Source organism: Muscardinus avellanarius, assembly GCF_963383645.1.
Source record: "Muscardinus avellanarius genome assembly, chromosome: 4".
Lineage (NCBI taxonomy): Eukaryota > Metazoa > Chordata > Mammalia > Rodentia > Gliridae > Muscardinus > Muscardinus avellanarius.
Genome location: NC_137789.1, coordinates 103959973 through 103987791, shown reverse-complemented (window position 1 = coordinate 103987791; position 27819 = coordinate 103959973). Strand labels below are relative to the sequence as shown.

Below are 27819 nucleotides of genomic sequence, written 5' to 3'. Positions count from 1 at the left end.
GGGAAGGCCTGGGGCTTCTCCAGGATCAGGGGAGGCTGCTAGAATTCCTGCTTTGCTAGGCATGTGATACAACCTGTAATTCCAGAACTCAGAAGGCTGAGAGAGTAGAATTGAAGGTTCAAGGACAGCCTCAGCAACTTAGGGAGACCATGTTTCAAAATAAAAAAAGAAAAAGGGCTAGGGGTATAGCTCAGAGGACATTTAGAGGTAGAATACCCTGAGTTCAATCCCCAGAAACAAACAAGCAAACAAACAGCCTCCTGCCCCCTGGAGGATAAAGAGAGACCCACCATTGAAAACCCGGTCATTCTGGAATCTTCCTTGGAAAAGGGTAGATGACGCGAAGGGGCAAGACAGCTCCAGCCTGGGCAGAGCTGCTGCCTGTCTGTACCCCTGGGCCGCCGTCTGCTGCCCTGCATGGCATTGTGAGTGTCTCCAGCAGAGCTGTTCTGGGCGTGGGCTGCCTCTGCGCCTGCCCTCCACCACTCCTCTGGACCTCAGTGCTTCCCTCCGTGAAGTGGGCGGTTAGTGTGTTTCTGGCCTTCCAGCTGTGCCTGGGATGGGGACCTCTGAGCCAGCGTGCAGAGTCACGGGCCACTGCAGTGACCAGAGACCCAGGCCTGCTGTGGGCTCCTTAATCAGCGCATCTCGTCATCCCTCAGCCTCTGCACCTGGGCTCCCCGGCTCCTTTGGCCTTTTCCTGACCACGCACAGCACACCCAGTACCTGTGACATTCCCTGCCCCAGTCCCAGGGTGGCAGGCAGCTGGCCGTGCTTGCTCCAGGGCACACATGCTCCGTAGCCCTCGAGTGGCCTGCGCTGGGCACTTCTGAGGCAGCCTCGGACCAGCGGGGAGGAAGCGTGGGCTGCATGCATAGGGCCCAGCGGGGCTAGTGTCTGCTGATGGCATTTACTAAGTGAGGTCCTGTCCCAGACAGTGGGAGACTTCCATCCACCTCTGTCTTGTGGCCTGGTCCAGAGGGTGCTGGTGAGGGAGCCCGCTGTTCTCAGAGCCTCCTTCCGTCCTGGTCCCGTGGTTGATGCCCCTCCTTCATCGCCACGTCCAGGATGAATCAGCTTCGGCTGTTGCCGTCCCGGCTCGGGGCACAGGTTGTGAGGCTCCTGGCTGCACGGGACAGCTCCGTGTCCAGCGGGCGCAGCTGGTCCTCAGAGGCCCCAGCCACCTTCCCGAGCAGCAGAGGTGGAGGTGGCTCCAGTTACATGGAGGAGATGTACTTCGCCTGGTTGGAAAACCCGCAGAGCGTTCACAAGGTCGGTGTCCCCACCTCGTCCGCTGCGTGGTGGGGGGAATGCTCCTGGGGCTGGGTGTGGGGGGCAGCAGCAGAGAGAAGCAGCTTGCCCCTGTGATGGCGGCTGGGTTTTGTTGCCTCTCAGGTCTTTATTGTCCCTTTCTGTTATCCTTTCTGTTGCTGTCTGGACCAGTGGGAAGTGTTCTCCCTTGAGAGGCCCTGCTGGTGCCCTGCTCGGCCACTGCTGGGCCTGGCCCTGCCCTGAGGTTAGGGTGCGCTGTTCCAGAGGCCTGTTGTATGGAGTTAGGCCTCTGAATGTTACAGATGTGTGATCTGAGCCGGGCGTGGTGGCGCACAGTTGTAATCCCAGTACTTGAGAGGCTGAGACAGGAGGATTGCAGGTTTGAGGATAGCCTCAGCAAATAGATGCATGATCTGATGAAATAAATACCCACTGATGGTTAAAAGCTTAAATCAGACTGGGTGTGGTGGTGGTGCACACTTGTAATCCCACTACTGGGAGGCCTGAGACAGGGGAATCATAGATTGGAGGCCAGCCTCAGCAATTTATTTATTTATTTATTTATTTATTTTGGTGGTACTGGGGATGTACCTCCAGGCTACACTCCCAGACCTATTTTATATTTTATTTGGAAACAGGGTCTCTTAAGCCAGTGAGGCTGGCTTCGAACCTGCGTGATCCTCCTGTCTCCGCTTCCCAAGCGCAAGGATTACAAGCGTGCGCCACCAGGCCTGGCCTGCCTCAGTAATTTAGCAAGGCCCTCAACAACTTAGACCCTGTTTTAAAACAAACAGATAAAAAGCGGTAGAGTTGTAGCATGGAGGTTTAGAGGTAGGGATGCCCCTGAGTTCAACCCCCAGTACTAAAAAAGAAAAACAAAAAATAACTGGGTCATGGCGGTGCATGGCTACAGTCCCAATACTTGAGAGGCTGAGACAGGAGGACTGCTCAGCAACTTAGCAAGGCCCTCGGCAACTTGATGAGACCCTGTTTCAAAATTAAAAATAAAATAGGTCCGAGGGTGTAGGTCAGAGGTAGAACACCCTGGGTTCTATCTGTAGTAACACACACAGAGCCCCTCTCCCCAAATTACATCAGATAGCGGGAGAGCTGCTCTCTCCTCCCCACTCACACTCTTCAGAGGAACATGAACAGTCACATGGTCAAACCCAAACTGTATGACAAGTCCAAAGGCGCCCTCACGCTCCACATCTAGCCGTCCAAGTTCCACCCGCCCCTCAGTTTGTTTAGTGTCTTCTCTTTTCATTCTACAATTTACTTTATATAAACTGACTGCAAACACAGCTGGAGTTCCCCCCTTTTTCACAAAGGGAGCCTGTCACGATACTGTTTTGTTCCTTGCTTTTTTCGTTCAGCACTCACTCTCCCAGGTCTTTTCCATTTCAGTATGAGAAGAGCCTTGCCATTTTTCCAGCTGTGTAATATTCCATTGAGTGAGTGTACCATTCCCATCCCTCTTGACAGACACGCGGTTCACTTCCAGTCTCTGGTTGTCAGGAGCAGTGCTGTGGTACACACTCTTGTCCGTTCGTCATCTTGCAGCTCTCTGTAGGAAAGATTCTCACCATGGGAGGGTTGGGCCCAGAGGATCTGATCTTGATGGCTGTTCCCACGGATTCTCCCACTAGTGCTGCAGGGGAGGTGCAGAGGAAAGCACTTTCCATGTTCTTCTGGAGGATGCACACAGCTGTGCCTGTGTGTGCACATCTGGTTTTGCTTCTACTCACAGTAGCCACACTTCCCTTTTTGCCTTATTTTCTTTACAACCTGCCTTGGTGATATCTTGTATCCACAAAAACGAATGTCCCTTATTGTCATCGTTGTTATTGGCATGGGAGGTTTAACCCAGGGGCATTCTACCTCTGAGCAATACCCCTAAGTCCTTTTGAAAATTTTTTTTCTTTTTATGCAGTACTGGGAATGGAAGCTAGGGGCATTCTACCTCTGAGCTACATCCCCATCCCTATTTTTTATTCTTTGTTTTGAATCAGGTTCTCCCTGAGTTGAAAAGGGCCTCACTAAGTAGCTGAAGCTGTCCATGAACCACAGTTCTCTTGTCTCAGCCTCCTCAATGCTGAGATTATGAGCGTGCACCACCTCGCCTGGCTCCTTTTTTAAAATTTTAAAATTTTGAAACAGGGTCTTGCTAAGTTGCTGAGGCTGTCCTCAAACTTAGACCCTCCTGTCTCAGTCTTCCAACTACCAGGATTACAGGCATGTGCCACAGTGCCTGGCACCCCTTACTATTTTAAGATCGCATAATATTTCAGATTCTAGATGGGGATTCATGTGTTTGGCCTGTTTCCTATGGATGGCCATTTAGGTTGGTTTTGAGTTGCCAGTTCTGCCAACAGTCCTGCAGAGTGTCCTTGTTTATACACCTAGGCATACTTGCATAACACCTGTGGAGTAAATTACCAGTAATGGAATTGTTGACTCAAGAGAGACATGCCAGCTGAGCTCATGTCTATAGTCCCAGGACATGAGAGGCTGAGACAGGAGAATCGCAGGTTCAGGATCAGCCTCAACAACTTAGCAAGACTCTCAGCAACCTAGCGAGACCTTGTTTCATAACAAAATATTAAAATGGCCGGAATGTAGTTTGGAGGTAGACTGCGCCGGGGTTCAAATCTCAGCACCCCCTCTCCAAATATATGCAGCCAGGCATGGTGGCTGGTAATCCCGGTACTTGGGAGGCTGAGACAGGGTTGCAGATTCCAGGCCAGCCTTGGCAATTTAGCAAGGTTCCCAGCAACTTAGACAAGAACGTGTTTTAAAATTAAAAAATGAATAAATAAAAAGAGCCGAGGACATAGCTCAGAGATAGAGTGCTCCTGGGTTCTTTTCCCAGTACCCTGCCTCCCCCCCAAAAATTGTATGCATTGAACATGTGGAGGGTCTGCCTGCCACATTGCCCTCTGCAAAGACCTGTAATGCTGTGTGTAGGGCAGGCTTGCCATAGGGCAGGAGCTCCTGCTGCCACCACCACACCAAGCCACATGCCAAGGAGAGCTGTGCTCTGGTGAGGGGCCTTGGCTGGTTGAGAGGGGTCTTTGGAGCAGGTGCCTGGGAGGCCCTGAGAGCTGTGCTCCTTCCCTCAGGGACCTTGCTGCCCCTGGGACCCAGCCTAGGCTGGCCCTGACCTGGCTGTGTTCTTGCTTCTGCCCTACCCAGTCCTGGGACAGCTTCTTCCGGAAAGCCAGCAAAGAAGCCTCATCCGGCTCTACTCAGCCCCAGCTCCCATCTGTCGTCCCGGAGAGCCGGGGCGCAGTCTCCAGCCGCGCCAAGACCAGCAAGCTGGTGGAGGACCACCTGGCTGTGCAGTCCCTGATTCGGGCCTACCAGGTGAGACACAGACAGAGGCAGCTGAGACACAGACAGAGGCGGGCCAGCCCCCTGGGGCATGGCCAGGTGCAGAGGGAAGGGATGTCTCTGGGCTCCAGCATCATCTCTCTGGGGAGCCTTTCTTCATGTCCTCTTCCAAGTGGCCTGTGCCTCTGACTGGTCTCGGTTCAGAGTATTTACCACCCTCCTGGTATTCTTTGTGCATACTGATGTTTTAGCTTGTGGCCTGTCTTCTGGAAAGTTGTCTGCTGGGCATGGTGGTACCTGCCTGTAATCCCAGTTCTTGGGAGGCTGAGACAGAATGTTTGCCGGTTCAAGGCCAGCCTCAGCAACTTAACGAGACCCACAGCTACTTAGCAAGACTCTGTTTCAAAATTTTATAAAAATGACTGGCTGGGGGTATAGCGGGGTATAGCTTGGAGGTGGACTGCCCCTGGGTTCAGTCTCCAGTACTCAAGAAAGGTTGTTTGCCTTGCACACACAATGCTCTAAGAACTTTGAGGAATACTCAGTACAAAATCAACTCCACAAACTGTTGAATGAGAGGTGAGCACATTGGCCGCTGCTCATGGCTGGTTTCCCCTCTAACTGGCTATTCCAAGGGGAAGGCACAAACAGCTCAGCAAATGTCTCTCCCCAACACCTGCACATCCCGGAGACCTGGGCTCCCCATGCTGTGTCCCAGAATGACCCCTCGTCTGTCAGTCCTGCTAATGTTCCGTAGTCTTGGGCTTGACTGCACAGGTCGAGGTGGAGGGCTGCTCTGGCGGTTCAGGCTGCAACAGGTATAATCATTGGGGATCTTTCTGGGAACTGGTGGTGGAGACATTTCATAAGGGAAACTTGACATACAGAAGGTGATGCTAGGATACCCTGGGACCGTGGGAGAGTGCAGCAAGTTGCCACAAGGCTTTGGAGCAAGGGGGCATTAGCAAATGGAAATGATGCTCTCTGCGTGGGATGGAACCAAGGTGCCTGGGCACCTGCCACCCTGGGTGGAAAAGGAAGGTGAGCAGGGTTGGCTCCTTCACTGGCCTGAGGACCAATTGGCTGTGGGCCACACGAGCAGACAGCCACTAGATGTACTGATTGAGTGTGTCTGATTTGAGACATCCAAAATGCTCCCAAATCTGAAATTTCCTGAGCATTAGCTTGAAACCATAGTGGCAAGTTCCCTACCCTGCCTCACATGGTGGGCCACAAGAAATACACAGGCACACCAAACATATTGGGTAAGCTAGGTGTGGTGGCACAGACCTGTAGGAGGCTAAGACAGAAGAATTGCAGGTTCCAGGCCAGCCTCAGCAATTTAGCAAGACCTTTAGCAAGACCTCAAAATAAAAAATAAAAGACTGAGTGCCGGGGTCCAGCCCTAGCAGAGTCGGGGTTCGTGTGAAGGTGAGGGGGAAAACCGAGGCTGATGAGAGAAGACGTCACACAATTCAGATTCAATCTTCTCCATTTTATTCAGGATTTGTTACAGTTTTTATACTTTATTTTTTGGCAGAAAAGCAAGAGCATAGTCATGCAAGCAGGATTGCCAAGGACAGTAAAGATTATTATTTTCTATAAAGTTTAGGGCAAGGGTGCTGGACATGGTATATTTTGTCTCACTTCACAAGGCTGTCTCAAACTTAATCGTATACAGTGGCTCTCACTAAGGTCAGTTTGAACTTAATATTTGGCCCAACATCTTCATCGTTGGGGAGATATCTTTGCCGCCTGAGTCTCTCACAAGCCGCTCCCCATCAGTTTTAGTTATAAAGTTTATACATAAAATTCCAATTATACATATTAATCCAAATAATCCTAAAATAATTTTTTTTGAAGAAAGAAATGCCAGACATACTTCATGGGGGATCTACGCCGTTGCGGATCCCCTGATCGAGCTTTCTCAAGATCTGCATGAAATTGCTGTGGCAACTGAGGTTAGGGTATCATAGGGGTAGATGTCCTTGGGTTCAATCCCCAGTACCATACCAAAAAAACACTGTACGAAATACCTCAGGCTGCGTATATAAGGTACAAATGAATTTTATGTTTAGACATAGGTCCTGTCCACAAACTATCTCATTATGTATATGCAAATTTCCCAGATATAAAAAAACTAAAATATTGACATGCTTCTGATCTTGAGCATCGGGTAAGGGGTGCTCAAGGTATATTGTGGGGCTTTTTTTGGGGGGGGGGCTGGCTAAAAACAAACAGAAAAAGATCTAATTATTTGGATCTTTCTTTAAGCAACAAAGAAATTGTAGCCAGGTGTGGTGGTTCCGGCCTGTAATCCCAGTACTTGGAAGGCTAAGACAGGAGGATCACAAGTTCAAGGGCAGTCTCAGCAAGTAGCGAGACTCTGATCAACCTCGGGGTGTAGATCAAGGGTCGAATGCCCCTGGGTTCAATCCCCAGTGCCACACACACATACACAAAAGGCAAGCGTGACTGTCACTGCCTCTTTGATGATGGCAAGGATTGCTTTATTGGGGATTGTCAACTTGGACAGTGCGGACCGAGGCCTTTAAAACTGAATGTTAAGCGCAGGTGGTAACACCGAGTGCTGCTCGGGGCCTTATCTTCTATCTTCAGGTCTTCAGCTGCTCTTTGTTTTTTAATTAGCCAAGATTGAGTACCAGAGACTCTGAGTTCAGGTGTCATTATTCTGTTAGCCTGGGTTACGTTTGGCTAAGGTGGCCGCTGGCTGCAGCTCTCAGCAGGAGGCCCCTGGCACCTGCATGTCTTTAAGAGACTTGGAGCTCTGGCTCAACTCATCTGCCCGCTGTACTGGAAAAACTACCTCATTACAGATATGTCCTCACACGTAAAAGGCAGGAGAATTGTGCAGAGAGCCCCACGGTCTTGTTTCATCTCTTCCCCCTCCCCCACACCCTCACCTACTGCAGGATTATCTTTATGCAAATCCCAGATATCCGATTAGTATACTCATGGGAGAGTTGGTATGTATTTCTAGAGCTAAGGGGCCTTTAAAGAATGTGCTGTGGAGCAAGGGGTATATCTCAGTGGTAGAGCACTTGCTTAGCACTCATGAGGACCCTGGGCTCAATTCTTCTATCAGTATCCATCTAAAAATAATAGCAAGCCAGGGGTTGTGGTGCATGCCTGTAATGCTTGGGAGAGTACTCGGGAGACTGAGATAGGAGGATAGCAGATTTAAGACCAGCCTCAGCAACTTAGTGAGAACCTGTTTCAAAAATAACAAATAGGGCTGGGGGTAGAGCTTAGAAGTAAAGTGCCCCTTAATTCAACCCCAACAAAATAGCAATAATCTTTAAGAGAGTAATTCTTGATATCAGATATACCATGATAGTCATGTTTGCCTTTTGTCTTGTGGTTTATTTTTAGTGTGTGTATAAAGCAAGATCTAGGTAAGTCCACAGGTAGCAATAGTTGGTGTGGATCTTAAGTTTCTTGTCTTCTACAAGTTTCCCTCTGTTTCTTCTTCTACTGTTTCTTCTTCTCTCTCTCTCTTTCTCTTTAGTACTGGGGATTGAATTCAGAGACATTCTACCTCTGAGCTACTACACCCCTAGCCCTATTTTTTTTTTTTTTTTTTTACTTTTATTTTGAAACAGGGTCTCGCTAGATTGATGAGTCTCACTACTTGCTGAGGCTGTCCTCGAACCTGTGATCCTGCTGGCTGTCTGTTTCCCAAGTTCTGGATTACCAGCATGCCCTTCCATGCCCAGCTTCCCTCTGTTTCTTCTTGGGTTCCTTGCAAGATTTTGTGGAAGAATGTGTGTGTGTGTGTGTGTGTGTGTGTGACAGAGACAGAGACAGAGGCAGAGAGGCAGAGAGACAGACAGACAGAGAGAGAGAGAGAGAGAGAGAGAGAGAATATTTCCTGAGTCTGAGTTTTGCTCATCGCAACCACTTGGTATCATTTTACCTGTCCTTCTGTCCCATATGATCTCTGTAAATTGGTAGTTAAATCTAGAGGCCTGGCTTAATACAGATTTAATTTTTTCCTCACCTTCCTGCTGTTGATGGGTAATAAGTGAGGAGCAATGGATAATAATTAGTTATAATTAATAAAACTATTAAATAATTAGTGGATGAATTAGATTCATGAAGGGGTTGCAAAAATGGTGATATTCTCATTCTATCTTTTGTTTATTACCCAAAATATTCCACCAGGAGGAAATCCCCTTTGTCTACTCTATTTATTGGTAGGTACACATTGTCTACGAAAGGCAGGATTAATCCTTAATTTTTTTCCTTTTACTTATGGATTTTCAAAAATATAAAATGGTTCCCTTGCATCTTTCAAAGGCAACCAATGTAGTTTTTCTTGTCTTTTTTTTAGTGTGGTATTAACATACAAATGGTAACATTTTATGAATTTCAGTCTGTTGCACATGCATACTGTGTTTCAAAATGTGTCCCTACTCCCAGAACCTTTGTTCTTGAATAAGACAAGCTGCCCCAAGTCATCTTGTATGTATGTTTTGCCCAGTCCAGAAACCAGCCAGGTCTCCAGGATCCCTGAGAATGTTCACTGCTATTGGGGAATATGTATTTTTTAGAAAGATAACAAAATTATGGGTTTATCCTGACAGAACTACACACTCCAAAGGCAGAGCTCAGGGTTTTCCTTGACCTCATCAATCTTATGGCACCATTTCCTTTAAAAGATCCCAGATTAGATGTTCTCAAAGATACCAGCAGTGACTTAATTGATTTTCCTACAACCCACAAGCAACAACCTTAGAAGAATGATTTTTTTTTTTTTTTTGGTAGTACTGGGAATGGAACCCAGGGGATTGTACTTCTGAGCTACACCCCCACCCACACACACTCTCAGCACTATTTTATTCTTTAATTTTGAAACAGAGCCTCACTAAGTCACAGAAGCCTCACTAAGTTGCTGAGGCTGGCCATGAACCTGTGATTATCCTGTCTCAGCCTCCTCCAAGTGCTGAGATTCAAGCATGCATCACCACACCTGGTTAGAACAATTCTGCCGCTGTTGCTACTGACTGGTAATAGAAAAGAGTTCACGGGATTTCCCTCAGTTTTGTTTGTCTTTAGGGACTGTTCCATTAGCTAATTAGTGTCTATGCATATATGTCACTAAATGGACATATTTATTGATTTCTCATTTTACTTTCAATTTTTATTTTTATTTTTTTGGTGGTACTGGGGTTCCTGGAAGCCCTTCTTCCTCCGGGCTACACTCCCAGACCTATTTTATATTTTTGAAACAGGGTCTCTTACGCCAGCGTGGCTGGCTTCGAACTTGCGCGATCCTCCTGTCTCCGCTTCCCAAGCGCGGGGATTACAAGCGTGCGCCACCACGCCCGGCTACTTTCAATTTTTAAACTTAATTTTGTTTTATAATGTAAAATGTGTATAAGTCTCTGAAGTCAAAGCAAGAAGCAAGAAGATACATTATTTTGTGTGCACGTGTGTCTGTGTGTGTGTGTGTGTGTGTGGTACTGGGTATGAGACCCAGGAGCATTCTGCCTCTGAGCTACACCCCCAGCCCTATTTTTTATTCTTTTTTTTGAAACAGGGTCTCACCAAGTTGCAAAGGGTCTCGTTTAGTAGCTGAGACTGTCCGTTAAGTGTGATCCTCCTGTGAGCTTCCCAAATGCTGGGATTACAAGCATGCAACACCACACCTGGGAGTTATTTATTTATTTATTTATTGGTGGTACTGGGGGTGGAACCCAGGGGCTTTTGTACCTACGGGCTACACTCCCAGACCTATTTTATACTTTATTTGGAAACATGGTCTCACTAAGTTTCTGAGAGCCTCACTAAATAGCTAAGGCTGGCTTTGAACCTGTGTGATCCTCCTGTCTCAGCCTCCCAAGCGCGGGGATTACAAGAGTGTGCCACCACACCTGGCTTGTTATTTATTTTTTAAGCAAGGCCTGGCTAAGTTGCAGAGGGCCTCACTAAGTAGCTGAGGCTGGCTTCGAACCTGTGATCTTTCTGTTTCCCAAGTACAAGCATGCACCACCACGCCAGTGGCTTCTAGTCCTGCCCACATCCTATTTTGTCCTATCTTTGTAGATAGTAACTTTTTTATTTTATGATTTTATTTTGTGATTTCTTATTAATGCACATATTTATTTTTGTCTCTTCCTTAAATAATGGGTGATTCAAGTACATTCTTCTAGAATTTGCAATTTTTTAAGCAGTATTTTGTGGAGATGACCTCATAGTAGCAGATGAGATTTTAACAGGTCTCTAGTAGTCCCCTGTGTGGATTTTCCTTATCCCTATGCTAGTTTCCTGTTGATGAACACTGGGGAAATTTCCAGAATTTTACAATTACCAGTAGTACTGCAGTGCATACATTTGTGTATAGACCTTTTCCTACGTGTGTGTGTGTGGTACCAAGGATGGAACCCAGCCCTATTTTTTCTTTTATTTTGAAAGAGTCTTACTAAGTTGCTAAGGGCCTCACTAAGTAGCTGAGGCTGGCTGTGAACCTGCGATCTTCCTGTCTTGGCCTCCCAAGTACTGGGATTACAAGCGTGTGCCACCACGTCCAGCTTCCTACTTCTTTTCCCAACTGCATGCTGTACATTTAATCTGGGGTGAGCTGTTGCTGGGTCTCATAGGCCACAGCACAGTGAGGCCCAGGGAATGTGAAATCCAGGAAGTGTGGGGCCAGGGCTCTGGGCCTAACTCCAGGCAAAGGTCCATCCAGCTGAGACCCAGCCGGTCCTGCCCTTTACCCTCTTCCAGATCCGGGGCCACCACGTTGCCCAGCTGGACCCGCTGGGCATTCTGGATGCAGACCTGGACTCCTTTGTGCCCTCTGACCTGATCACAACTATCGATAAGTTGGGTAAGAATTGGAGCCCTTCCCTGTTGTCATGGCAACGACAATGTGAGCTGATGCCTGTGGTTGAGTGGGGGCTTCTGAGTCCTGGAAGGTAGCTTGCACTGCTGAGTACCTGTGGCTCCTTCTGACCCTGGCCCACTCATCTTCCCTAGCTGGTGCATTGAGCCCAGCAAGCCTGAGAGATGTGTCCAAGCCTCTTGGCAATGGGTGTGTTGTTCTCCAGATAGAAGACATTTTTTCAGGCTGCACCTGGAGGGAGGGCGCTGAGGGGGATGCTGGGTGGTATATGGGGGTGCTGCCCTCTTCCCCAACCTGACCACCCTTTCTTCTCCTTCCTGCTGCCTGGGGCTTTATCCCCAGCCTTCTATGACCTGCAAGAGGCTGACTTGGATAAAGAGTTCCAGCTGCCCACGACCACCTTCATTGGGGGCTCCGAAAGCACGCTCTCTCTGCGGGAGATCATCCGGCGCCTGGAGGTGAGCAGAGTGCCTGTGTCAGAACTCTGTGGGATGCAGGAGGAAGAGAGCGGGTATGCCCTTTTCTGTGTTTTCTCCTCCTGGCTCCTCACATATCCCCACCTGTTCCCCCAGACCACCTACTGCCAGCACATCGGCCTGGAGTTTATGTTCATCAACGATGTGGAGCAGTGCCAGTGGATCCGGCAGAAATTTGAGACCCCCGGGGTGATGCAGTTCTCCAGTGAGGAGAAGCGGACCTTGCTGGCCCGACTGGTGCGCTCCATGAGGTCAGCACGCCCCTTGGACGGCCAGGGACCTGCTCCCAGGCCCTGCAGAGGACGTAGGAACTGTCTGGTGTGGGAGGGTGGGACTGGATCAGCCTCTCCTCCTGGACGTGAGGAGGCCTCCAGGAAAAGCAATGGGTGGGTGCTCAGGCCAAGAGCCAAGCCAGGCAAGTGGGGAGGGCTGGGGCCCTGGGAAAACATGGAAGCAGGGGATGCTGGGAACAAGCACCAAAATAATCAGACAACAGATGTGGCAGTGGGATGTTTGGGCAGAAAGCTGCCTCCTGCTGGGTGTCCTGGGGATGTACCCACTGAGGTTGCTGGAAGTGGGGTCCACCCAGGGATACTGGGGCTTGGCGGAGCACCTGGCCCAGGGCTGAGCAGAGAAAGTCTCTGGGGCTCAGCAATGTGGGTAGGAGGGCAGTGGGCCCAGTGCAGTGGAGGATGGCCTGATGGAGGAGTTTGGCTGTGAAGAGCATAGAGGGTGGTGTGTGGGAAGGGGCACAGGCAGAGGACCCTTTGCTTGCCCTGGCCTTATGCTCCTTGCTGGGTGGAGTGACGTAGCATCCAGATGGGGCCTGCACTCTGTGGGATGGAGGTGACTGCCCTTCCTCTGTCCTGGGCATCCAGCCCCTGGCACTTTGCAAGTCTTCCCCCTGAGCCCCAGCCCTGCCCTTTCCAGCCCTTCCTTCCCTCCTCTGCAAGCAGGTTTGAAGACTTCCTGGCCCGGAAGTGGTCCTCAGAGAAGCGGTTTGGCCTGGAGGGCTGTGAGGTCATGATCCCCGCCCTCAAGACCATCATCGACAAGTCCAGCGAGATGGGCATTGAGAACGTCATTCTGGGCATGCCACACAGGTGGGGCCACCTTCCCTCCCCTCCCTGGCCTGCCTGTTTTCCAGGACTGAGGTGGAAGGGATGGGATGGAAATCATGGCAGGAGTACAGGTGGGACCTCGGAGTAGAGGCAGGTGGCTGGTAGGTCCTCAGAGTCCCTGGGCCTGGCCCACTCATCACAGAGAGAGCCAGACCCTTGGCCAAAGCCACCTGGGGCCAGAGACCAGCCAGCTCTGAGATGCCCTTGCTCTGGCCAGGTTGCACTGTGCCCACGAGGGATGTATTGTACTTTTGAGATTCCTGGGGTCAAGGAGATGTGGAGGGGTCAGGAAAGTGGGGCTAGGCCTGGACAGGTGGTCCTAGGTCCTGGAGATGAGCCAGTGGTGCCTGTCCCAGCTGTGAGCTGCCTGTGTATTTCCTATGATCTTCATAAAGAATTGAAGTCTTGCTCACTGTCAATCTATGGGACAGGAGCCTGGGGGACGAGCCTGGGGAGCTGCTTGTGTTAGGGCCTTCTCGGGGTGTATCTGCTCAAGGGACATCGGAGGCGCAGCATGGAGGGTCCCTGTAGTGTGTCTGGCATGCAGGGAGGATGGGTCTGTCTGTTATGGTCTCTGTGCTCCCAGAATCCTGGAAGTGCCCAGTGTCTTATCAGAGGCCAGGCAGAGCTGGCCCAGCAGCCCGAGGTGGCTTCAAGTCTTAGGACATTAGGACTGTGGGAGAGGATAGAGACTGATGGGCGGAGTGGCTTAGGCAGTGGTGGTGCTAGGCAGGCATTCACCTGAGGAGGGCTTTGGGGACACGGGGCTGTTATGGGCTGGGCCAGGCCTCCACAGTGGGACGCTGGGACTGGGAGATGTTCCCAGGGCTACAGGGAATCCACTGGCTTGGGGGAAAGATACCCTTCCTGCAGGGCTGTGTGGGGCTGTGGGCCAGGCCAGGGGTCCTTGTGGGCCTGGCACCTCCAGTACGATTTGGGGGTGGGGTGGGCTTTGTGTCACCCTGCACATCCCCATCAGACTGGTACCCATGCCCAGTTGACCGTACCTGACAGTTCAGGCTGATGCCTCCCAGAGCCTCCAGTGTCCCAGGACTTGCCTGCCCCAATGGGTCCTCCAGCAACTCTTGATCTGAGTGCCCCTTCCTTTCCTGCTCTGGGATACTGCCAGGCTGAGCCCAGGTCCAGTGCAGGCAGTTTAGAGGCATTATAGATTGAACTGGAGGAGAAGTACCAAGAGCAGCTTTAGGGTGGGGGAATGAGTAAGTGCCTGCTAGCCCCCTGACATGCCAGTGGGGGTGGGGCTCTGGGTATTTCCTGCTAGAAGGGAGCTACCTGGCTGGGGCCACTTGCATGCCTGGTATATGAAGGCAGGAGTCAGGCCGGCCTCACCAGGGATCATGGGGCACGTTCCCCTGGCCCCATCTGACTCTGGTGGGTTCCAGGTGGACAGGGAGAATGGGACACTAGGCCAGTGCAGGGAGGTGGCTTTGGTCGCTGTTTAGAGCCCAGCCCTCTCTGCTCCCAGGGGCAGGTTGAATGTGCTGGCCAACGTGATCCGCAAGGACCTAGAACAGATCTTCTGTCAGTTTGACCCCAAGCTGGAGGCGGCAGATGAGGTGGGTGCCCTGCCCTGCTCACGGTGTCCCTGGGAGGGGCTGGGCCCAGAGCCTGCAGGCTGAGACAGGCCTCGAGATGAACAGGCATGGGGAAGAACAGGAGGGAGGCTGGGATAGTTACATAAGGTCCCCAGAGACTTTGAGGAGCAAGTGCTGCCATCTGTGATAGCTGGGAGAGCCCTCATGTAAGCTGGAGCCAACTTCCGTGTTTCTAGCTAGGGAAACTCGGGCTGGCCAGAAGTTACTCACTTGAGCTCATGTCTCTGTGTCTCTGCACCAAAGTCCTGCCCACCACCCTGGAAGGTCCCTCTGCTTGTTTTTGCTCAAGAGAGCCTTGGGAGGTCATTCGGTGTTCTGTGTCTTTGGGTTGGCCAGGGACACACTGTCCGGCTCCCTGCCCCTCCTGGCTGGCATGTACAGTGTGTGGACTGCACGTCCTGCCTTAGGCATGCTGGGCCCCCAGCTCTTACCGCTCCCTTTTCCTCTGCCCTTTGCCTCCCTTTCCTTTTGGTGGTGCTGCCTCCTGTGGGTAGTAAGCCTGTCCCTCCCACCTCTGTGTCCTTTTGCCCTCAGTCTCAGAACTGTCTCTTTTCTGCCCTTCTTCAGCCTGCTGTGTGTGTGTGTGTGTGTGTGTGTGTGTGTGTGTGTATGTAAACTGTAAAACTTGGCCAGATATGGGTGGCACATTCTGTCATCCCAGTACTTAGGAGGCTGAGACAGGAGGATTACAGGTTTGAGGCCAACCTTAGTAACTTAGTGAGACCCTCTGCAACTTAGACCCTGTTTCAAAATAAAAGACTAAGTAGTGCACACTTAAAATCTCAGCAATTGGGAGGCTGAGACAGAAGGATTTGGATTCACAGACAGCCTCAGCTACTTAGTGAGGCTTTCTGCAACTTAGTGAGATTTTGCTTCAAAATATAGAATAAAAAATAGGGCTGGGAGTGTAGGTAGAATGCCCCTGGCCCTGCAAAAAAGAAAGAATAAAATGGATTAGGGTATAGTTCAGAGCTCAGATGTCGCTGATTGAAATTCCTAGTACCATCTCCCAATTCCCCCCCTCCTCCAACCCCCAGGGATGGGAAAGAAGGAAAGGAAGGAGGAAAAAAGCCTTCTACACTCAGAGATCATACGATAGGTCTTATTTTCCTCAGGATTGCTATAGCTTTGATTACTCTAGTGTGAGGAGTGAGGTAGGGATCAGCACTGGTGTTTTCCTAGAGGTCTGGTGAGTAGACCCAGCACTATTTTTTTGTAACACTGGGGATAGGACCCATGGCCTCATGCATGCTAGGGAAGCGCTGTACCACTGAGCGACCTCCCTCCTCCCTGGACTCAGTACTCTGATGAGCCACCCTCATCCTCTGCCCACCGTCACTGGACAGTCCTTCCTGATGCTTCGATTCCTTCCCACACTGTGGCCAGTCAGGCTGAGGGGACAGTAGTTGACAATGCAGAGTCAAATCCCAGGAGAAGCCCACCTTTCCACTTCAGGCCAGCCTGGAGAGGCAAGGGGGAAAGCTTGGCCAGGAGAGGGGCAGGCCAGGGGTGGCACTGCCTTCAGAGGGAGCTGCAGCCGAGGGAACATGCCAGCCCGATGTGGGCTTGAAGGTCTGCCCTGCTGTCTACCTGGCCGGCATGGGGAGGGTGTTCAGTCATGTCCACCTTGACCTTCAGGGCTCTGGGGACGTCAAATACCACCTGGGCATGTACCATGAGAGGATCAACCGTGTCACCAACAAGAACATCACACTGTCGCTGGTGGCCAACCCCTCCCATCTGGAAGCGGTGGACCCTGTGGTGCAGGGGAAGACGAAGGCAGAGCAGTTCTACCGTGGGGACACGCAGGGCAAGAAGGTGCATGCTCCTGGAGCGCAGGTGTCCTGGGAGGGCTGCCTCTGTGCAACTGGGGCTGAGGTTGGAAGACCTGGATTCTGAGGTCTTGTCCCTGAGAGTCTGGACTCTGGGGTATGTTTTCTAAGGGCTAGTCCCTTGGGGCAGGATTCTGAAGACCTGGACCCTGAGGGGCTGGATTTTGGGGACCTGAGCCCTGGAGGGACTGGTGCTAAGAACATAGGTCTTGATGGGCAGGACCCTGAGGATGTTGGACCTGAGGACGGGGCTGGACACTGAAGACCTGGGTGCTGGGGGGCTCTGCTCTGGGAACCTGGGCTCTGGGAGATGGGTGCTGGGGATCTGGGTCTTGGGGGCCTAGATGCTGGGAACCTGGATCCTGGATGGATAGGATCTTGGGAACTGGGTGCTGAGAGGGCTCTAGGAACTAGAGCCTGTGGGGATGGGTGCTGGGGACCTGGTTCTGGGAATCTGGGCCTTGGGGAGCCAGGCTCTGGTGCCTGGGTCCCTGGGAGCTGCACACTGGGGCCAGGGTCCTGTGCCTCCATGGGAGAGGGCAGGGTAGGCTTCATAGGTTGGGGCCTAGAGCCTGTAGGCTCATATCCTTTCCTACAGGTCATGTCCATCCTGGTCCACGGGGATGCTGCCTTCGCTGGCCAGGGTGTGGTCTATGAGACTTTCCATCTGAGTGACCTGCCCTCTTACACCACCAATGGCACTGTTCATGTTGTCGTCAACAACCAGGTGAGGGTGTGGGCCCCACACTGGACCGCGTGTCCATTCTAGGAAGTCCAGGCAATGGTCAGTGGGAGGGAGGCAGCCCTGGTTTTCCTTCCCCATCCCACTTCCAGCCTCTGCCCAGCATTGACCTCAGCCTGAGCATCTTGGTCTGTGATCGATGCATTTACGCTTAGGTTTATATGTATGCACACACTCATTTATGGATGCATACAGCTGGCCTTCTCTCTGAAGCTTCCACATACCAAATTGTGGAGGTCCATCCTGTTATCCCAGCAACTCAGGAAGCAGGAAGATTATAAGTTTGAGGCCATCCTAAGCCATTTAATAAGACCTTGCTCTACAAAATAAAAAGGCTGGGATATGGCTCAGTGGTAGGACACCCCTGGGTTTAATCTCCAGAACTACACAGACAAAAATGGAGGTCCAACACAATGGCTCATGCTTGTAATCCCAGCTACTTGGGAGACTGAGGCAGGAGGATCACAGCTTCAAAGCCAGCCTAAGCAATTTAGCTAGGTGCTGTCTCAAAAATAAAATCAAGTAAAAGGACTAGGGATGCAGCTCAGTGTGTGAGACCCTGGGTTCAATTCTCAGTACCCCCAAAAATTATTTGGGAAAAAATTGAGCCTGTACAGGCTTCTTTTCCTGAACAATATATCAACAGTTTACATAGCATTTACATTGTATTAGGTATCATCCGTCATCTAGAGATGATTTAAAGCACACAGTGAGCCAGGCATGATGGCACATACTTGTAATCCCAGTATTTGGGAGGCTGAGACAGGAGGATCACAGGTTTTCAGCTAGCCTCAGCTACTTAGGCCCTCTGCAACTTAGACCCTGTTTCAAAATATATAAAGCCGGATGTGGTGACGCACGCTTGTAATTTCAGCATTCGGGAGGCTGAGACCGGAGGATTGTGGTTCGTGGACAGCCTCAGCTACTTAGTGAGGCCCTCTGCAACTTAGTGAGAGTGAGACCCTGTTTTAAATTAAAAAGAATAAAAAATAGGGCAGGGGATATAGCTCAGAGGTTGAATGCCCCTGGGTTCATCCCCAGACCCCCCCCCCAAAAAAAAATAGGGCTGAGGCTGGGCATGGTGGCACACACTTGTAATACCAGCGCTTGGGAGGCTGAGACAGGGGGATTGCACAGGTTCAAAGCCAGCCTCAGCTACTTAGTGAGGCTCTCAGCAATTTAGTGAGACCCTGTTTCCAAATAAAATATAAAATAGGTCTGGGAGGATAGCCTGAAGGTAGAAAGCCTCTGGGTTTCACCCCCTGTACCACAAAAAAAATAAAATAAAAAATAAATAGGGATGAGAGTGTTGCTCAGAGATAGTATGTCCCTGGGTTCAATCCTAGTGCCATAAATAAGTAACACAACCAGATGTAGGTTATATACAAATGCTATGGTGTTTTAAAAGTAAGAGACTTAGGCTGGGCATGGTGGTGCACGCTTGTAATCCTAGCATTCAGGAAGCTAAGACCGGAGGTTCGCAGTTCGTGAACAGCCTCAGTTACTTTGTAAGGCCCTTTGCAACTCAATGAGACCCTGTTTCAAAAATTTTTTAAAAGACTAAAACAATAGGGCTGGGGGTGTAGCTTGAAGATAGAATGCCCCTGGGTTCCATTTCCAATACTGCAAAAAAATTAAAAAATTAAAATAAGGGACTTGGGTGTCCACAGATTTTTCATATCTGGGGGTGTCCTCTAACCAATTCCTGACAGATACCAAGGGACCACATACACCGTGAGGATGGTCTTAGATGAGTGTCCCGGGCCTTTGTGTTAGCAGCTGTGCTTAACAGCAGCCCCTCCTGAGCCTGGAGAGCTGATGTTAACCGCCCTCTCTGCAGTGCCATTTAATCTTCCTCGAATAACCTGCAGGCTGGGATTTAATGAGCCCTTTTTATGGATGAGGGTACTGAGGCTTAGGGAATTGAAGTACCTTGCCTGGGGTTGTATAGTCATGTGCTGGCAGGCTGGAATTTTCCATGCTTGTGATCCTCACCACCAATGTAGAAAATTGACTGGCAGAAAGAGGAGTCGGCACCGCTCCCCCAGTGCCGCTGCCATCCGTGGGGACTGCTCCGTGTCCTATTGTGGGGCTGTTCTCTATTACCTTTCAAGTCCTATGTGTCTGCTGGCTACCCCTGATGGACCTGCACCCTGGAGCCTTGCCTCACCCAGTCTCCAAGGCTGGCACCCTCTGTCCAGCTCAAAGTCAACAGCGAGACCAGGGCTGGGGTGCAGGTCAGTGGTAGAGCACTTGCCTGGCATGCATGAGGCACCGGGTCCAGCCTTAGCACTGAAAAGCAAACAAAAACCACAGAGAAACATCAGAGGCATGGTGGGTGCATACCTGTGGTCCAGCTACTTAGGTATCGGAGGCAGGAGGATCACTTGAGCCCAGGAGTTTGAGGCCAGCTGAGGCAACAGAGGGAGACCCGGCTTCCAAAACAGTCAACAGGGACACTGCTACTTCCTGCTCCTGCAGATTGGCTTCACCACTGACCCCCGAATGGCCCGTTCCTCACCTTACCCCACTGATGTGGCCCGGGTGGTCAACGCACCCATCTTCCACGTGAATGCGGATGACCCCGAGGCCGTGATGTACGTATGCAGCGTGGCAGCCGAGTGGAGGAACACCTTCAACAAAGATGTCGTGGTGGACCTGGTGGGTCTAGGGAACTGGGGGGAGGGCAGACCAGGTGGACTTGGGTGTGCTGAGGCCAAGGCTGGAGTGGGAGGCCTGTCTTTGCCATGTCAAGCTGGCCAGGTCTCTAGCATCTTCACCACTAGGTGCTGGGAGTGCTTCTTAGATGGGAGGCTTAGGGTTACCAGGAGTGGTCTGTGCAGACGCCTGGCCGGGATGCTCATTCGGTGACAGGTGGCGGCCAGTGCTCTTGGGAGCATCGGAGAGTGTGCCCTGCCTGGGCACGCCCCAGTTTTGTGGCAACTGCACTGGGTACAGGGACTGAGCCCTGGGCCACTCCTGTAGGTGTGTTACCGCCGGCGTGGCCACAACGAGATGGACGAGCCCATGTTCACGCAGCCGCTCATGTACAAGCAGATACAGAGACAGGTGCCCGTGCTGAAGAAGTATGCAGACAAGCTCATTGCCGAAGGCACTGTCACCCTGCAGGAGTTTGAGGTGGGCAGGCGGGCTGCATGGGCCCCTTGGGACGAGCCTCGGGTAGCTAGGGTAGGGACCTGGTGGTGGTTACAGGTGACGCCAGCCCAGTGTTGAGCACTGCAGATTTGTAGAACTAGCCAATATGCTCCTTGTCATTATCAAAGTGGACACAGAAATAAGGGCACAATTACAGCCAGGTGGGATGCAGCAAGAGCTGTGGTGTGGGGGAAGCACAGCCTCATGCTGTGGCTGGAAGGCTTCCTGTAGGAGGTGTTTCTGAGTTGAATTCATCCCTGAAACTATCTGTGGACATGTCAGTCCTTCCCCCATTAAGGAAACTCTAGAAGTAAGGGTCATGTAGTAGGTCCCCCCCCTCCACCAACCCCTTGTAGAGTGCGGCAGGCCCACCAGACCTTGGTATACCTGTCCAGTGCTGCCCTGCGCTCTGAGACCCGGGCCTCTAGCTCTGAGGTCCTCATAGGCCAGGAGGCAGCGAGTTCTAGAAGCTGGCAAAGGGACCAGAGCTGTGAGTGTGGGCAGACCAAGCTTCTGGCTGCTGGAGTGTGGTTGCCTCCAGCCATACCCTTATTCTTGTTTCAGGAAGAAATCGCCAAGTATGACCGAATCTGTGAGGAGGCCTACGGCAGGTCCAAGGATAAGAAAATCCTTCATATAAAGCACTGGTTGGACTCGCCCTGGCCCGGTAAGCAGGCGGCATGTGGTTCTCAGCGTGCCTCTGGGCTGTCCGCCCTAGAGCTGGGGCCAAGGCTCTGCCTCCAAAGCCTCAGGTCAGGGCAGAGGGGTGGTGGCCTGAGAGCCCATGTGGCCCACTGCTCCCTAAAAAGGGGGTGGGGGACCCCTGGGAATGAGTGCTCAGAGTCCTCGCTGGCTGGGCAGAGCTGGGTCAGCTGTGACCCAGTGCCCAGCGGTGAGTGGGGGCAAGTGAAGTAGTGCTGTTTGGCCATGGAGGGGTTCCAGGGTGAGTGCAGGGAGTCACGGTGCCTCTGTCCTGGGACAGCAGGCTGCCCAGGGGCACAGGAGCCCTGCTGCTACCCGAGTGGGGACAAGGTCCCTTCCCTCCTCCCTCCCTCCCAGGCTTCTTCACTGTGGATGGGGAGCCCAAGAGCATGACGTGCCCCACCACGGGCATCCCCGAGGAGATGCTGACCCACATCGGCAGCGTGGCCAGCTCTGTGCCCCTGGAGGGCTTCAAGATCCACACAGGTGAGGGCGCCTCGTGGCTCAGACTGCCCGGACCTCACGCTGTCCCTGCAGGAGGTGGGTGGGGAAGCCAAGGGGCACGGCGTAGCCACCCCTGCTCAGCTCTCGAGGGGCTTGCTGGCTCTGGAGCCTCATTTGTGCCCTTGGGGAGCCCGTGATCACAGCTCCTCTCATGGTAGATGAGGGGAGTTGGTCGGATACAGGTGCCACCCCAGCTGGGTGCCAGAGACTGTCTTAGGTTGGACACCTTGACTTTTCCAAAACACAGTTGCTTGGGCATCCCAGGGCCAGGCAGGAGACCCTGGAAATGGGGCATCCGTGGAAGGGGTATTGGGGCCAAGACTCTGCCAGGAAGCAGGATGTGGGCTGCTGCTGGCCTGTGTGGATGCCAGGGGCAACCTCACAGCTCTCTGGCTAGTGAGCCTGGCAAGTGGGGGGTCGTTGAGCACCTCGACTGTGGCCGCTGTGGCTTCTGCTTGAGTAGCTAGAGGCTCCTGTGGCTGTATTAGGGGACTTACATGGCCTTAGATCAGTTTCCCAGGGGCTCCCTCTCAGTGTGCACAGAAGCCGGCCAGCTGGTGGGGTCTGGGCTGAGCCCTACTTTGTGCACATCACAGGTGAACATGCCTGAGGCTCAGATCTAAGTGACCTACTGAGGGGTGCTCTTGAGTACGTGCCTTCCCTCCTGAGCCTCAGTGTCCTCTGGAAAGTGGGGACACTGGGGCTCAGGAAAGTGTTGGGCACTGGCCCCCTCCTTCCACGGGGAAGAGGGTGGCTGGTTCGTGTGGGCCTGTTGTCCTTTCCGAGGGCAGGAATAACGGTGCCAGTGCTGGGTCTCTGCAGCTGCCAGGGCCCTGCTTTGGCACCGAGTCCTTCCCCCAGGTCCGGGTGCTTCTGCTATCCCAGGCCAGTTGCCTGGCTCCTTAGGTCCCTGGACTACCTTGCCTCCGCAGGCCTTTCCCGCATCCTGCGTGGTCGCGCAGACATGACCAAGAAGCGGACAGTGGACTGGGCACTGGCGGAGTACATGGCCTTCGGCTCCCTGTTGAAGGAGGGCATCCACGTGCGGCTCAGTGGGCAGGACGTGGAGAGGGGCACGTTCAGGTAGGGCATGGCTCCAGGCTCCAGGTCTCTGGGGCACTGGTCCTGTCCCTGTTGAGTCCATGGTGAGGCCTGCGGCTTTGCTGTGCTTGCATCGTCCCAGAGCTGGCACAGAAAGTCTGAGAAGGAACCACCCTCCTCTTCCTGGACCTGGCCTGAGGACCCCAAGAGCCCCTGGTCTGGCCGAGGTTTCATGGCTGACACCATCAGTGACCCCAGCCCAGGTCTCAGTGGACAGTGGATGCCACTCTGACTCTCAGGTGCAGAGCTGCGTGTGTGGCCCAAGCCAGCCACTCGTGTTTAGGTTGCAGTCGCCTCTGGGCCCCGGGAGCCTTCAATGCTGTCTTTTGGTGAAATGCTGTCAGGCTGGCCCTCCTGCTCTGCTTGTTGAGTGTTTGAGTCGGGATAGGCACTCACGCTTCTGTCATCCACATCGCGTGCCCGCTGCTTGGGAGCCCCTGATGTCTTGCACTGGCGAGGCTTCTGGGATGCCGTGGGCTGCCTTTCTCCTGCCCATGTTGCTCATTTCTGCTGGCTTGCTCCAGCCAGGGACCCAGACAGCTGCTTTGCTGCCCCGGGGGCTGCATGTGGGCCCTTGCCAGGGCTGGGGTTCAGGTAGGTGGCCTGAAGCCCCCCACCCCAACCCTTACTGTGCTAGCTGTAGAGTGCATAACAGTCCCTGCCTCTTTGGAGCCTGGGCAGGGTGGGCATTTGGAAACCTAGGAGTTGGGTGGGGTGGTAGAGGGCCAGGGGAATGGCCCAGCAGAAGGTGCCCCAGTGGGGTGGCTTCCTGGGTCTCAGGCTCCATCCTGCTTTCAAGAGGTGGCAGGGTAGAACAAGGTCTTACTCTGCCCCACCCCCCAGCATGTGTGGAACAGGCTGGGGAGGGCAGGGGATGAGCCAGCTCGCCATCTTGTGGGACACTGTGGGTCCCCAGGGACAGTGGTGAAGGCTCCTTGCTCCTTGTTGCTGGTTCCATGGTTTGGACCAGGACCAGATGCCAGCTCACCTGCCCTCTGTTCCTTCCCCATCTGTCTCCCCAGTCACCGGCACCATGTTCTCCATGACCAGGAAGTGGATAAAAGGACCTGCGTCCCTATGAATCATCTGTGGCCTGACCAGGCCCCCTACACCGTGTGCAATAGCTCCCTTTCAGAGTATGGTGTCCTCGGTGGGTCAGGCGGGTTTCCTGGAACCTGGGATGGGCTGGGAGGGAGCCAGGGTCAGTGATTGGGGAGGGGGCCGAAGAGCTCAAAGACCTCAGGGAGTCCCTGGGCTCTTTCTGGTCTGTTAGGATGGATGGACATGGGTAGGGAGGGTATGCGGAGGAAGAACTAGGTTTGACCAGAGCCGTTGCCCCTTGGTGCCGGTATGCAGTGAGCCCTGTCTTGGGGTCTCCTGTCTAGGCTTTGAGCTGGGCTATGCCATGGCCAGCCCCAATGCCCTGGTCCTCTGGGAGGCTCAGTTTGGTGACTTCCACAACACGGCCCAGTGCATCATTGACCAGTTCATCAGCACCGGCCAGGCCAAGTGGGTGCGGCACAACGGCATCGTGCTGCTCCTACCGCACGGCATGGAGGGCATGGTGAGGCATGGCAGCCGGGGGGCCCTCGGCTGGTGGGGGCCCTGGGCTGGGGGGTCCTCTGCTGGGTGGCCCTTGGCTGGGGGGGGGTGTTTGGAGCTGAGGGATGTGCAGTGGCCTCGCTCCTTCCTATACTCTCTGTGCAGAGAGGCCATGAGCATCTGCCTCCCTAGCTGCTCTCAAGATGAATTGCCCCTACCGTGGGTACTCAGTGGCAGGCAGCTGCTGTTCCAGAACACCCTAGAGAAAGAGCCTTTTTGCCTTCCTACTGCCTTGCGTGGTGGTGGCACGTGATGGCCCTGGTGGCCCCCCGGCCACTCTTTTTTTTTTTTTTTTGGTGGTACTTGGGTTCCTGGAAGCCCTTCTACCTTCAGGCTACACTCCCAGACCTATTTTTACATTTTTATTTGGAAACAGGGTCTTTTAAGCCAGCGTGCGCGGCTGGCTTTGAACCTGCGCGATCCTCCTGTCTCTGCCTCCCAAGCGCAGGGATTACAAGCGTGCGCCACCATGCTCGGCCCCCGGCTACTCTTGACCCACGTTCCTGGTTTTTATCTGTGGTTTAGGCTCCAGAGAGAGGGCACTGCCCCAAGAGGGCATTGGACTGTGCCCTGGGTCCAGGGTGCAGCATGGTGGGGGCATGGCCCACCTCAGTCTTCTCTGCTTGCTTCCAGGGCCCAGAGCACTCGTCAGCGAGGCCAGAGAGGTTCCTGCAGATGAGCAACGATGACTCCGATGCCTACCCAGTGAGTGCTCCCTGTCATCCTGCCCTCTGCCCAGCGAGCGCCGCCCTGCCGTGCCAGGTCAGGGTGGGGTGTAGCAGGTGCCCCTTGCATACCCCCTCCCGCAGGTGTTCACCAAGGACTTCGAGGTGAGCCAGCTCTACGACTGCAACTGGATCGTGGTCAACTGCTCCACGCCAGCCAGCTACTTCCACGTGCTGCGCCGGCAGATCCTGCTGCCATTCCGCAAGCCGGTGAGCATCGGCCTGCCTGCCCGTGGGCACCATCGCGGTGCTGAGGCGAGTGTGGGGGCCCTGAGTGGGCAGGGTGGGGGCACCTGGCAGCTGGGTGGTGTCTCCCTTCCAGCTGATCATCTTCACGCCCAAGTCTCTGCTGAGGCACCCTGAGGCCAAGTCCAGCTTTGACCAGATGGTGTCCGGTACGTGCCTGGCTGGGTGGGGAGGTGGCCCTTGCATGGCTCTGCTCCTGGAGCTCCTCTGTCCCCTTCCTCTCCCCTCCCCACTTTCCCTACCCCGCTGTCTGCAGCTGTATTGACCCTACAGCAGCTCCATTCCTGGTCCCCATCAAGCGCATGCTGGAACTTGGCATGGTGGCCAGTTCCAGGACTAGAGTAGTGTTCCAGGCCCCCTCAGCCACCAGCAAGGCTGGCCCAGCTCTACCAGGGTCACTCAGAGGCAGGAGGCCAGCAGAGCACTGCCAAGCTCGATGGGCACTGAGTATCACTGACTGGCTCATAAATCCAGTTTTCACTAATGAGCCAAACACACCTACCTGCCAAGGGCACCTGGTGTCCCGTTCAGCTGTCAGTCTCTTTGGCCTGAGGGATGGACATCAGGGAAAGTACCTGAAGGACCAGGTGTTGAAATTGAGATGGACATGGCAGAAAATGAGGGGGAGTGGGTGTGAGCGAGGCACAGACGTCTTAGAGAAGGATGGTGTTTATAGAGCAGAGGCACTGGGGAGTAGAAGCAGGAAGGCCTTGGCGGTGTGGATGGGCCTTGGTTCCCCCGTGCCTGCCTGGGTGACCCACCAGTGAGGGAAGGTGGCTGGAGCGGGCAGCTCAGTGCTCCTGCACCAGCACTGGCCCGCCTGGGCAGAGCGGCTGATGTGGCTCTTCTCCCAGGCGCCATGTGGTGGTTACCCCTCTGCCTCAGCACCTCATCTGGGATGCAGAGATGGGGCAACAGCTTCCCAAGAGGGCTTGCTGCCTGCTTGACCTGACATGTAGTGTGACCTCAGGAAGGAAAAGTGGACAGGGCATGGAGATGGGTTCTGCCGTGCGTGAGGGAGGAGGCCAGACAGCGGCTCCCCATCTGGCTTGGAGAGCAAGTGGCTTGGTGCCATGCGGCAGGTGGGCACGATTCCAGGGAGCAGCTCAGGGACAAATGATAACACTAGGAGATGGGCCCCATGTGTGGAGCCCACTGCGCCCCAACACCTGGTGCTTCCCGGGGCTCCGCCCTTGGCGGCTGCCCCATCTCTACCCTATTCCCGAGACATCTCAGGGCATCATCTATCACTTACATTATCTTCTGGACAAACATGTCTGCTGTGATGATAGGCTTAAACCCAGGGTTAGTTTTGGCAGCCAGGGAAAGCCTGGGATGCTGGGGCTGCTTCAGGAGCTGAAACTCCTCTGTGCACTGATGTTCTGTGGGTCCCCCAGGAACCAGCTTCCAGCGAGTGATCCCTGAAGATGGGGCCGCAGCACAGGCTCCGGAAAAGGTGCGGCGGCTCATCTTTTGCACAGGAAAGGTGTACTACGATCTGGTGAAGGAGCGCAGCAGCCAGGGCCTGGAGGAGCAGGTGGCCATCACACGCCTGGAACAGGTGTGCAGAGCCCCTCCAGTGGACAGAGGGACGGGCAGGGCCCTCCCATCAGCCCTGTTTCTGGGCAGCAAGCCGGGCAGGGCTGGGGAGGACTCCTCCTCCACCCACCTCTTTTGTCCCTGCTTCCCCAGATCTCTCCGTTCCCCTTTGACCTGATCAAGCAGGAGGCAGAGCGGTACCCGGGCGCGGAGCTGGTGTGGTGTCAGGAGGAGCACAAGAATATGGGTTACTATGACTACATCAACCCACGCTTCATGACCCTCCTTGGCCCAACTCGCCCCATATGGTAGGTGGGAGACCGGGAGACTATCACTCAGGCCTAGTGGCCCTGTCCTCACCCTGCCCATCCCATGGGCGTGTGGCTCAGCTCAGGACCAGCCTCTGCCCTTCTCCTACTGCATTTGGAAACCTACTAGTTCGGACCTTTTTCCCTGCACTGTCTCCATCAGGTTAGCTTCCTGTCAGGGACAGAGCATCCTCCACGCTGCCCTTCCAGAGAACAGAAATTTGTCTGTGATCTGCAGCCAGAACTGAGTCGCAGAATCTCCCGCATATCTCAGACTTCCTTCCTTGGATCCCAGAACCCCTATGTAGCCTCTTTGGGCCGTAGGATCTTCAGCTCTGCAGCAGGATGAGGACAGGATTAGACACCAGGCAGAGTCTACCCTCTGAGGCTCGTGGCATAGTAGCTGCCCGGGGCTTGACATGGGCACCACTGTTTTCATAAGGCAGGGAGCAGTGCTCTGGCCAAAGGGCAGGTCCTGCAGCTTCAAGGCCAGCCCTTGTCCTGGGGCAAGTGTGGGGCAAGGCCAGGCCCTTCCATAGCCTCCTCTTCCAGGTACGTGGGCCGTGACCCAGCAGCCGCGCCAGCCACTGGGAACAAGAACGCCCACTTGGTGTCACTGAAGAAGTTTCTGGACACTGCCTTCAATCTCCAGGCCTTCGAGGGCAAGACGTTTTAG

The 27819-nt window shown here is 53.5% G+C and overlaps 1 protein-coding gene across 3 annotated transcripts; it reads left to right on the top strand.

The window, feature by feature from the left end:
* Positions 1–1068: 1068 nt before the first annotated feature.
* Positions 1069–27819, top strand: OGDHL (oxoglutarate dehydrogenase L; the record flags this gene model as incomplete). Of its 3 annotated transcripts, XM_080694155.1 has the most annotated exons (22): positions 1069–1272; positions 4468–4638; positions 11356–11458; positions 11816–11931; positions 12046–12200; positions 12906–13052; positions 14557–14647; positions 16325–16504; positions 17117–17245; positions 19742–19921; positions 20246–20398; positions 20981–21083; positions 21476–21604; positions 22555–22705; positions 23746–23873; positions 24109–24287; positions 24959–25030; positions 25135–25260; positions 25373–25445; positions 26694–26857; positions 26989–27143; positions 27696–27819. In XM_080694155.1, 22 exons carry the CDS (start codon positions 1069–1071, stop codon positions 27817–27819), a joined length of 3033 nt encoding a protein of 1010 aa, XP_080550281.1. The 3 variants fall into 3 exon arrangements, with proteins under 3 accessions (XP_080550281.1, XP_080550282.1, XP_080550283.1); XM_080694156.1 differs by lacking the exon at positions 4468–4638; XM_080694157.1 differs by lacking the exon at positions 19742–19921.